Here is a 12,113-nt window from a genome sequence, read left to right as displayed (position 1 = left end):
ACGAATATTGTTGGTAATTACCCTAAAAGACCGGTTTGAAGAAACACTGGAAAAAATTGTCAGAAAATAGGATTAATAAAATGATTAACCTAAATTCACATAAAGTAATTTCCTCTTCTAAGTGAATCGCTTAAAAATAATTTAAAATACCTGGGAAGAAAAGTTGAAAACTTTTACATTGTATAACAAACAAGTAATTTGAATAAGACAAGCCGCCTTGGAAGGTATCTCGATCTGGACTCTTGTGATGACTGTATCCTATAAAACTAGACGAAGATGAGAGATATCATTGAGAGTCACTCCCTCATTGAGATACTATATTACTATACTAGTTGCGTAGGTCGATATAGCATATCTGCAAAAGGATTCAGTAGCTCTACTTTTTAACATCGTATCTGCTCACCGTAAGCGGGTAATCGCTCACGTGCGGGTGGTACCTGATCCTGTATTTGGTTTCGCGGATAAATAGGTACATGAGTGGATCGATGTTATCTCTCTCCTGCATAGCAAACATAACCCAGATCTGGAGAAGGGAAAGTAATCTGAGTTTAGTTTAGAGTTTATATAAACATGAGCTGCTAGAAGTTCATAAAAGATGACCCTTTTCCCTTTCTTTGTCATATTTCCCTTCTACGATCTATTCTTGAAACTTTCCAGATAGAATTTGAAGTCAATTATCATTCTAAATGAATCATTATTCTGAGCAGGTATTTATATTTCTAAATGTTTTACTTCGAGCGATATGTGTCTCGTAAACAACTTTAATGGGACAGCGCATAAATGCCAGGCGCATTTAAATGCATAATAAAGTCAGATGACATAAATGCTAATGAGTATTATTTCTCGGAATATTTATTTGAAAATGAAATTAAATTCACATGTGTAATGTGATGGAAAATGAATTCGGAAATAATTGACCTACAGGATCAGGTATCCGAGATTAAAAAACAAATACTTTTAAACAAACGGACACGACTGAAGAAATTCACGATGAAGCGAAGAACATTTGTATACAAGTTATGAAACTCTCGATGGGGAATTGAAGGGATATCAAAATATGTGATCTCTCCCTTGAGTCTTTGATAATAAAAAACACCAGTCGATTCTTAGTGAATTGAGGGTGTGAGAGGCGAGGGATTTGCATTTTAATTTGCATATTAAAACATGGCTCGTCGATCGGTGGACCGGGCTGCGAAATATGATAGTCTGACAACATACGCAGCCGTCGCATTAAGGTTGTGAAGGTGAGTTATATGACCGCAAGGCAAACCGACGGCCATAATATCGTTCACGCATGCCGATCTTGAAATATGCACCCGTGGACCAAGATTACCAACCACGATAGATAACGTTGTCTCGATGTATCCGAACCCTTCAATTATCCCTTCCAAGACATAGTCAATATTTGTACAGATAAGATAATCGAATCAAATCAGAATATTGTTTTTTAAGAACAGTGGTATTTAAAATCCAAAATTTATATGCCAAATCAATGATTGACCTACATATTAGGATCTAAAAATAATTCCTAATTGGCAAGAGGACGCTAGAATAAAGATTGAAGTTTAAAAGAAAATTGTTGTCCTACAAAATAAGGAAGGGAGCCTTGAGAAATGAGTTCCAAACGATTAGCATGAGAATGGAAATCAAAATAGATCGATCTTTGAAGACATTATCGTATTCGCAAGATAGTACTCAAGTGTCTCACGGTCGTAGGCGGAAAAGGAAGTGCGAGATTCTTTTCCGTTTTCCTTCAATTCCGTGAAGGGTGAGGCGAAAGAGAAACATGGAACGCCAAACGAGGATAATCACATAGACAGGCATTCATAGAGCGAAATGTACAAGTGAAGACGGGATATGGTGAACCGTCGAAGAAAACACCTTGCTTCCCCATAGTTCTCCGTTATTATCGCTGTTTAAGCCGTTAATATTAATAGACGTAGCGTACGGCACCGAGTTGAGCCTCACCCGCCTCATCGCTGTAATTGAATAAACGCAGCTGTGCATACGACGAGCTCATAAAATGATAATACCACGCAGAGAACCATCCAATCGTTTTCCAATTCACAAATTGACCTACCTGATTCAGAAAAGTATTGTTCCTGTTCATTATATTGAAAAGCAAGATCTAGTCATAATATTCTGGAGGAATTTAAAATCCAAGACTGACCTAGGCTTTGCTTCATTCAACAAAAAAGCAGACCTTAAAAAGGAGAGATACCCGGAAGATCACAACAAAACATTCTATTCTGCATTATAATCAATCTTCTAGGACTGACTTATTTGTTTTTTTCGGATGAAGGCAGATTCTATAAATGGGGTTCGCTCTATCCCAGACACTGAGCTGGATTAAATTCTAGGCCTTTGATGACGGTCATCTTCGCCTTCCTCTCACTCTTCCTTTTTTTGTCTGATGAAATAATGCGAATTACAACACACTGAAGTCCCGCAAACGTGTTATTTGAATAATACCCTCGCTTCTGACTGAAAATCGGTTATCTGATTGGAATAGTAAATTACAGGTAGAGGACAACCTTTTTTAAGTTTTCACTTACCGTGTTTGCTGCATTCTCAAATTAATGAAGATACTGCATTCGTCTCTTTATGAACTTTCTCCTAATTTCGGTCATAGTTAGAAAAAGGAAGGAACATGTAATTCAATCTCTATTCTAATCTTTCACATACGCTACTTTATTTATGTACAAGGGAAAATACAATCACTTTCAACCACACTTTGCGAAGTTGAACTTCAATTCATAATAAAAATTTCGAAGTTGTGAAACATGCTCGGAGAAAAATTAAGAATTCCCTCTGTTAGAAGACACTTTCCATGTTTCTTGAAAACGTGCGCTCTCTCTCTCTTTCTTTGTATTTTTTTCTCGCGCCCAAAGCAAGAAATTCACCTATACTTTATCCCACGAAGTTGTATTTTCCAGGAATCGTTTGGACTGATTCCAAGTAAGTCCGAAGTGTAATCACACGTTTAGCGTCAATCGTCAGCGTCACGCAATGTGAAAACCAGCACGCAGGAAGACGATCGCAAAACTCAAAACCCATTGGACCATGACGAGTTAAATGATTAATCATCACAAAGTGCCGCCTTTTGATAGTGAAGAAATCATTTTCCTGTTTCAGTGATGACCTTGACTATTGACCAATGGATGTTAGATTTTTCCTTTCTGTGATTCGCTTCCTGCATAACATGGAAGTTCCCTCCAACTACAACTACTGCACAAATCGGATTGTTCTAATGATTTGTCGTTACTCAATGATCCTCGATTGATTCTTCTATCCAAGATTCAGGACAAATGTTCTTTGACCTAGGCTTGATCTTGATTTCAGCAGACGGTATTGTAAATACCTTCTTCATCATCGAAGCTTCCAGAAAGGTCAGAGATTTTAGAATGCGAGGCGAGTTTCACGTAACCCCGATCCTTTTCTCTAGTGCCACTCCCTCCTGGAGGCGAAGGCTTCTCTTGCGGGATTTTCAAGTAGCGACAATCCTCCGTGGGTTCGCAAATCTCGGCATAAATCTCCTCCGGTTTTATTGGAGGGGTCGGAGGAAGAGGAGTGAGACTGTCTCTGACCTTGGAGTAAGGGGGGTCGAGATCGGAAGATTGGGTCTGCATTTCAAGGACGCTCGTGGACACCGACCTCTGGACTTGATGCCTCGAGGAAGCACCCATTGGTACCAAAGAGTTCGCTTCTGATTCTAAACTCGCATATCTCTCCGGAGATCTCATACCGATTTCTGGACGAACCGCAAAAGTGAAGGAGGCAGACTTCTTGGCGGGGTTTCGACTTCTTCCTCCGTGCGTAATTCTCGTGATCTTCTCAAGAAATCCCGTGCTGGAATTATTACTGGCACTGCGGCTGTTACTTCTATCCCGGATTGTTGTCTTCTTTATGTGTTCCAAACTTTCCCTTAGACTTTGCAGAATAGGTTTCGTTTCGGATTTGGACTTAATTTCCTTCAGGTGAAGTTCCTTTAGCTGTGGTCCACTAGAATTGGCATTAGGAGTCGCAACTCGCGGTTCTGTGGCTCTTTGATCAAGTGCCCTTCTGTAAATTAAAAATTAGTTTTTGTTTTTTTTTTCTGAAATCAATAGAAATAAAGAGAAGTTATGCCTGAGTTTGTTAACCTGCATGCCGATAGTAATCTCTGCATCTTCGGTGAAGACAAGAGCCTAGCTTCAGAAGGGCATCCTAACCGAGCTCTTTTGACCCTAGGTGCTGTTGGTCCGGTTGCAACCAGTTCGAGTAGTTCGGGAATCGTGGAGTTCGGGTTGGGCCTCTCTGGGACTAAGGGAACGGCACAACCCAAGACTATCGGACCTTTAGTTGCAGTTTCCAGCTGCATTAAGCCGCTATAGTCTCGTGGAAGAGGTACTGGAAGTGGACCTGCCACTAGACGAACCTGGAAGCAGATTTAAAACATTTAGGCCTTGCCAGTGGGAATAACGTAATCTTCTTCTGACCTGAGCTACACATTTGAATAAACAAAAAAGAAAATTAGGATCGTACCCTGAGAGGAAGATCCCTCTTGGCGAGCTGATGAACCCTGTAAAGGACGGCATCACTTCCAGTGTCGAGACTTCCGGTTTGGCAGGTGGCGTAAAATTCCCCCCTTGATGTCAGGGGTGCGAAGAGCTCGTGCCCATGGGAATCCAGACACTGGGCGTACTGATCTCTTTCCAACGACCTTGAACTCTTGCCTTCATGGATGCCAGCGATGACCCCGGAAATCCCTGAGGTTGTTGGAGCCCGTCGCGTGTCTTGGAACACGGCAGTTAGGCGTAGAACTTCACCGGCCCTGACCGTTGTCTTCGTGTAATGAGCTCTCAGATTACCGCTTTCTGCGACAAAATGACAACAGTGCCTTTCTTAATAGTTTTCGACCAACGGGTTTTTAGATATTTCATCTTCGCCATGCCCCTTGATTCGAGTAATTGAATAATTCAATGTCTTACGTACGTTGACCTATTGTTTTGTTTGCTATTTTTAAAAAACCTCAGAAAAATTATCCTAGAGAAGAATTGTTGCGAACCTCATGTGCATTGCATAGCATATTCTGAAAGTGATTGCACATGAAATTACGAAGCACTTTCGCGAAAGTAATTTGCAATGGAAATACTTTGTGTGTTCTAAGATTCGACCTCGGGGGTTCGCGATTTTCCATTAGAATTGGATTTTTGTCTAGTTTGAAGAAAAATCGCGCCTTGATGGATTGTAATTTTAACTCTTCATTTCATTCGACCCGGTCGATCCTGTCATTAGCGTAACATAATATTTTCAAATTATACCGACGCGTCCTCGAAACGAGACTATTTCAGAAGGTAATCACGAGTTTACGATCAAGGAACGCAGATCCGATGATCGGTTTAAGGACCAAAGAAGATGATAACCCCTATCCACGCCTATTGAAAAGACGGACGAGCGTAATAGTTATGGTATCTAATGGGCATAAGGCCGTATCGTAAGAACTCAACGGCTTTCACCCGGCCGCGTGCCTAATACGTTAAGTTCCTCGCCCACGTTAAATCGCACGAGCCACGGCGACAAAGGGCGATGGGCAGTTCTGGGCTACGGAAAGCGCATTGACATCCGAGTCATGGCCAGTCGCTGCACCCATGAGCATTTTATGCCCCGCCTCATACCTTCAGGGCCGCGACATCGTTTGGAAACATCCTTATCATATACTATTTTCAAGAAGAATCTCATTTTCGATTCAAGATACGGTGAAAAATTAGTAAACCAAATTTAGATATTGCTTCTTTCTTGGTTTTATGTCTATTGTGTAAGAAAGGTGCTGAAGAAGTGAGCATTGAATTACGCGCCTCTCATTTTACATTTACCGTCCTGTTTACGAGGTCACGGTGCGACAATCCTGACCGAGAATGCTGCGGTCATAAACACTTTATGAAATATTTTACCGACCCGGGACCCTGACGTTAGCCGCAAGCACTTGCGTTAAAGCTGATTTTTTGCGTGAATCTTATGGTGGAGTTTTGCGGTTTACGCGAGGACGAATGTCACCGGACGCCCCGCCTTGAAGGTTGGAAAAAATACGAATTTACAATCGACGCATCTCGTGGGAAAGGTAAATGTCGACACCTGGTAGGTCAAAACGGCGTTAATTAACCTCTCGCGAGTTCAGGGTCTTCTCACTTAGAGGCTTTTCGCAAAGATATCTTCAAGGATTTGCTAACCTATTGAAGAACAAGGTAAAAAATGTTCAGTGATGATTAATGCACAATTACCTACCCATTTTAGAATGTGTGAGTGTGTATGCTCGAAGGGGTTTGGTGAGCAGAAAAGCAGGAACGCCGGCCTTGACAAGTGCACCAACTCTACGGTAGACCCTTGCACTTCCGGTACCACTGTTGTTCGATACGACGGAGAACCAACCTGTAACAGAAAGAAAACGTCCTGATTCTGAGTTCACGGTGACAAGCCGTTATTACTAGCACGCGAAACAACATTGCAAGACACGCGTTAAGCATTTACTTGAACGCGAGGGCTTTTCGCTTTCTCGGAGAAGTGCGGCAAGTCGTATGTATGTCGAAACAAGCGCAATGTCATTCGTCTCGTTCGCCAATCGCATCGCAATCTTAGAAGAACGCGACAAATGGTACCGTTACGGAGTGCTCTGGAACGTGTTCCGGTTATTTAATAGGATGAAAATTTCCAAGAAATGGAAAACTTAACATGTTTACTTTAAATTAATTGATATTAAAAATTAGAATGACAGTATTTCTGGAAGTTGAATAGATTTTTTGACCCATAAGTGTCATTAATTATCTTTGAGGTTGTATAAATCGTCTTGAAATACGCACGGTCGATTTTTGGCTTGAGAGTTGGAAATGTCGTGAAATTTCATTTCGAATGAAATATTTTAGAAGACATTTCGGTGATCTGGTCCCGAAATATCTTAAGAAGAAGAGGCAGAAATTCACATTTTTGCTTCTTTATCATCGAATTTGACTTTCTAGAAGTGTTTAAAAAAATTTATTAGTAGACCTCTATAGTGCCTAGGACAGTTTTATAAAAAAAACTTGGTTGCGCAATAGAGTACTATCGAAATTATGAAGGCAGTGACTCAGAAAAATGTTTGTTTGAATCAAACAACAAAATTTGTTTCAATTCATGTAATAGAATCTGGCAAATTTTTTGCCTCAATTAAAAAAAGTTTTATTTAATTTTAAGAAATGGAAATTATTTGCCTTATTGATTGAAACAAATCGTTTGTTTAGTACAATTTGTGTGATTTAAACAAAACATTAACTTTTATTAAACAATGAATTTCAATATGTTTATTCGAATTCATAACAATATTTGTTTGATTCAAACAAAAAATACAGTACGAAGCAGTACTGCAAGGTGCCGCTAGCCATGGTAAAGCACTGCCGATAGTTCCTAAGTAACGAACCTAGAATCTGAATTAATTTATCATGTAATTTATTTGATGGAATTGGTATTTTTCAGTTTTGTATTATTCTGAAGGTTCTGATTTAATGTAAAATCTTAAATTAATTGAAAAATGGACGAAATATATCTAGTTTAGGAATTACTTTAATTGTAGGGCGTTTACCTTGGATATAATTGAAGATTTCGAATGTAAGTCTTTTTCAATACTAACTTCCTTTCTTTATAAAGATGATTTATGACATCAATCATGTTTTTTTTCTATTATTATTATCATCGTATAATTAAAAGCAGGAGCACTTATATATATATATATATATATATAATTTATGATTGTTTAATTTAGAAATGAGAAGCACAGAGTTAACAATTAGCCTGAGTTAAGCTTCGAAATGAATACGTGTTTCTGGTTTTACCTATACAACGATAATTATAATTAAGAATAAACATTCTATCTAGCTTATACATTATTTTTATAAAGAATGCTGAATTTTGAGGTTAAGTGTAAAAAAAAAGATTTACTGCACTTTAACAAAGTCTATAATTAATTGAAAACATATATATTCAATGTAAACAAGAGCCTTGATTATTTTAAACAAGAGATTTATTTAAACAAATCAAAAATGTATTTGAACCAAACAAATAAGGATATACAAAACATGTATTCTAATTAAACAAACATTTCTTTGACCCCATGTTAAAGAAATAATTTGTTTAATTCAAACAAACATTTTTCTGAGTGTTTTGACTGCCTTTGACTCTATTGACACATACAATAGAGTTAGAGACAATTAGCTGGAATCTTAATTTTCTAACTGCGAAGTACACTTTTGCCTTCTGAAAAAAAATTGTATAAAAATTGAGGGTGCGCAGTAGAGTTTTATGGAACATTTAACTGCGCAGTATTATTCCATAGCACTGATACATGTGAATTTAAATTCTATGCCAGCTATACCTTTTGAAGGGCACTAATGAACCCAAATAAAAACTACTTAGTTCGCTGAAGAAGGAATTTCTAAATAAGTCTTTGTATCGCCTGTATCAACGCCTCTAATAGCCTTTGTTTGTCCCTGTGGCTGATCACGACAAACAGTAGAGATAGAGACAATTAACTGCTAAATTAATTTACCGTCTGTGAATTTGTCCAAACACAAGGTCTTGTTTTGTTCTAAAAAAATCTTCTGGTGACCCCTTACAGAGTATTTAATCGGCAAAAAGTCATCCCTTAGGAGCGGAAACGAAGCACCGCAAGAGCCAATTATATCAGCACCCGATTAGCGACTACTGTAATCGTGACCTTATCGACGGAGCACGTAATAAAGAGTGGGTATTCGGCAACCGTGTTTTCACTATCAGCGACAATTATCTTGAACCAATAACTGCTAGGTGTAGACTCCGTGCGCCAGATCCAGTACGTATCTCCTTTTATGTACTAGACTCTCTGCCCTTCCCTCGATATCGCGTTACATACCTTATAAGTAAAATGTCTTAATTAAAATCGCGGAAGCCCCTGCAGCGGTGAGCTTGGTGATTCTAAAGGCAGATGTATCAAGTCCATAGACATCCAAATAGTCTGTCCGTGGTCACTTTACTTAATTCCTGATAATATTTTAGAATAAAAATCTTTTGAAATATGAGAGGGAAACATTAAATTAAGCCTATTCCTGAATCTTTATTGCCGGTACTTCATTGTTGAGCAATATCGCTATGAAGGCGGATTTGTGTGAAACCCTTGGGGCTTTTAGTACGAGATTACATTGTATTGCCCGTACACCCGCAGTTTCTCAATAAATTTCTCATCCCCCAATAAAAGTATCATCGGTACCGCGAGTCGGAACTCGTTGTAAATCAATCCAAGATGGCGGAGATATCGCGTATGCCGCGGGAGAGCCGCTTGCTAATCGGTCCTCAGAGTTATACGCCTCCCCTTGTAAATAGTGACGTCGAGAAACGGATGTTTACATTCGACTGTAAATTATCTGTCGAATACCCACGATGCGTACGAACCCTGCGCCACGGATTAACGATAAATTATTAATTTAACTTATTGCCCCGACCCACGATCGGGACGTTTTCATGATCGGTAACGTACTAAGGCGCTCAGCGCCCACGAATAGGCGGGTCATTCCTATCAATGCGAATGCAACAAAGATCGAGCTGTCGTCGCCTTTTAGAGTGACTCTATTTCTACCTCGCCATTTCTCACTTCATCCTTATCTTTTAAAGCATTCTAAAAATAAGAATAAATTCACCGACTATCCCACCGCTGCTACCATTTATTTCTGATGAATGGCAATATGATTTGAATACGAAGTCAACGTCGATTGGAGATTAGAGTTCAAGAGATTTGTGACCGAGCTAGTGAGACAAAAGTCGGTAATTTCATGTTAATGGGGAAACAGTACCGATAACTGTAAGTGGACAAACTCTCTTGGACTAGTGCATTAATGTTTATCAAATGGTAGCATACAAGGGCTCCTTATCGTGATTATGTCCCGGTTCCGATCCCGATCCCAGCACGGCTGGTACCTTCGTGGTTGAGTAACGGGTCGGACCGACCCGTGAAGTGTCTGGGGAATCTCACGACTCGACCATTCCCCATAAATAACTACGTAACTCGGATGGCCTTTTTACCTTCCACTCTTTTTTTTTAAATCGTTGCACCAGTTTGCCTTCCTTGGCTCATCACCCCTCGCCCGCTGGGCTGTAATTAAATGTAGAAACTATCGGCCTCAAAGTGCTGCTTCAATTACGAATTGGCAGTGAAGGAGATATCGCCAACATCATAAATTACCCCATGGGAAAGTTGCATTTCAGCTATTTTAATTATTCCTCTTTGCTCATCCCTGTTCATATTAAAACCTGTTTATTAAAAATAGACCTTAAGTTGAAAAATGGAATGAGTTTATTTATAAGATGCACATTTATAGCACTTAAATTACAAGCGACGAACTACAGTTGTTCTGAATCCAATTTTGATTTTTAAACATCAAACTGACCAAATATTAATTACCTAGTTATTCTTAGGTTAAATTTCATGGATGTTAGTAGCAGATAAGCACAATCCTTTACATGATCATTCATTGTATAGAAAATTATATAAGCACGTTTATGCCCCAGATCTTTCTGGAATTTTAGGCTTCGCGGTCAATCTCGATAGACTGCGTAGTAGCCTTCTATGGAACTCGTGGCTGCGCAGTAGATTTTTATAAAATTTACAGTTGCTTAGAAGGTTTGTAAAGTATTTAACGCTACACAGTATCCTGGAATGGAATCGGTACCAAAAGAAGAGTTCTAAGACGCTTACAGCTGTGCAGTATAGTTTGATGGTATTTACAGCACGTATTATATGAGGTGCGCGGACTTATAATATTTATACCTATAAGATAAGCGAATTTAATTTGAGAATTTATTAATCAATCCACCCGATCTTGGTGAACCCTTGGAATATAGGATCTCAGGCTATTTTGAAACCACTTCGTAATTATTAGCACGATCGTCGATCAACGTGCGACAAGCCCGCTATGCCCTATTAAATAATTCCAAGATCACTTTCTCGGTGATCTACGACATCGACAATCTTCCACAGCATGATTAAATATTCGATGATCAAATTTAAGTCTCTTTTAGATTATTGAAAAACAAAGTAAAGATACAATTAGAGCAGAAGAAGAGATAAAAATACAAAACGACTTTGAAAGAAGCAGGAAACTACTATATAAAAAAATGAAAGGAAACAAAAGTACAGAAATTGTCAACATGAGAAATAGTAGGGGGGAAATGGTATATGATACAGACGGAATACTAGAGGCTTTTAGAGACTATTTTAGGAGACAATTCGGAGATGAAGCTATAAGACACCACAACTGCGATGTTGAACACGATGCGATGGAAAACTCAATTGAAAAAATCTGTGTCACTGAGGTTAGGGATATAATTAAGAACTTGAAAAACGGTAAGGCTGCCGGGGTAGGCGGTATTAACGCTGAAATGCTTAAACACGGTGGCGCGTGCATACCACATAGACTGTGCGAATTGATAAATTTATGTTTCGAGATGGGAGACGTCTCAGACGATTAGAAAGAAGCTATTATCGTACCAATATACAAGAGAAAGGGAGATAAAAGCGAGTGCAATAATTACAGAGTGATTAGCTTATTAAGCACTGTACGTAAAATATATTCAAAAATACTTATTCGTAGGGTAATGAAAATAACAGAAGCAAAGATTTGGGAAGTCCAAAGTGGGTTTATGCCAGGAAGGTCATGTACGGATCAAATATTTAGCTTAAGGCAAATAACAGAAAAAAGTTTGAGAGTAGGAAAAAAAGTTTTCTGTGCATTTGTTGACCTAGAAAAAGCTTCTGACAAGGTAAATAGAAGTAAACTTTAGGAAGTCCTGAAAGAGTATGGAGTCAATGGATGGATCCTACAAGCTATAAAAACAATATATACAGGTAGCAAAGCGAGTGTAAGAGTGAATGGGAAAATGAGTGACTGTTTTGATATTATTCAAGGGGTTAGACAAGGATGCGTTATGTCTTCATAGTTATTTATATTATTTATGGACAAGTGTTTAGGAATGGTTCTCTTCGACGAAGAGGGTGTGGATATCGAAACAGTAAGGGTACGAGGGTTAGCGTTCGCAGATGATAAGGTTGTTATGGCAGAGTCTATCGAAGACCTACA

At 38.9% G+C, this 12,113-nt stretch overlaps 1 protein-coding gene across 1 annotated transcript in view; it reads right to left on the bottom strand.

Annotated features, from left to right (window-relative positions):
• Positions 1 to 2,670: 2,670 nt before the first annotated feature.
• Positions 2,671 to 12,113, bottom strand: part of LOC117174160 — a 97,837-nt gene continuing 88,394 nt past the window's right edge. The window contains exons 4-7 of the mRNA XM_033362982.1: positions 6,265 to 6,408; positions 4,525 to 4,856; positions 4,143 to 4,417; positions 2,671 to 4,062 (exon numbers count right to left, since the gene is read on the bottom strand). Of these exons, the coding sequence (XP_033218873.1) occupies positions 3,339 to 4,062; positions 4,143 to 4,417; positions 4,525 to 4,856; positions 6,265 to 6,408 (1,475 nt within the window). The 3' untranslated portion in view covers positions 2,671 to 3,338. The remainder of the gene's footprint in view (positions 4,063 to 4,142; positions 4,418 to 4,524; positions 4,857 to 6,264; positions 6,409 to 12,113) is intronic.

Source organism: Belonocnema kinseyi, chromosome 1, assembly GCF_010883055.1.
Source record: "Belonocnema kinseyi isolate 2016_QV_RU_SX_M_011 chromosome 1, B_treatae_v1, whole genome shotgun sequence".
Lineage (NCBI taxonomy): Eukaryota > Metazoa > Arthropoda > Insecta > Hymenoptera > Cynipidae > Belonocnema > Belonocnema kinseyi.
Note: the sequence above shows the minus strand (reverse complement) of the source record. Positions and strands in the feature narration are given on the sequence as shown.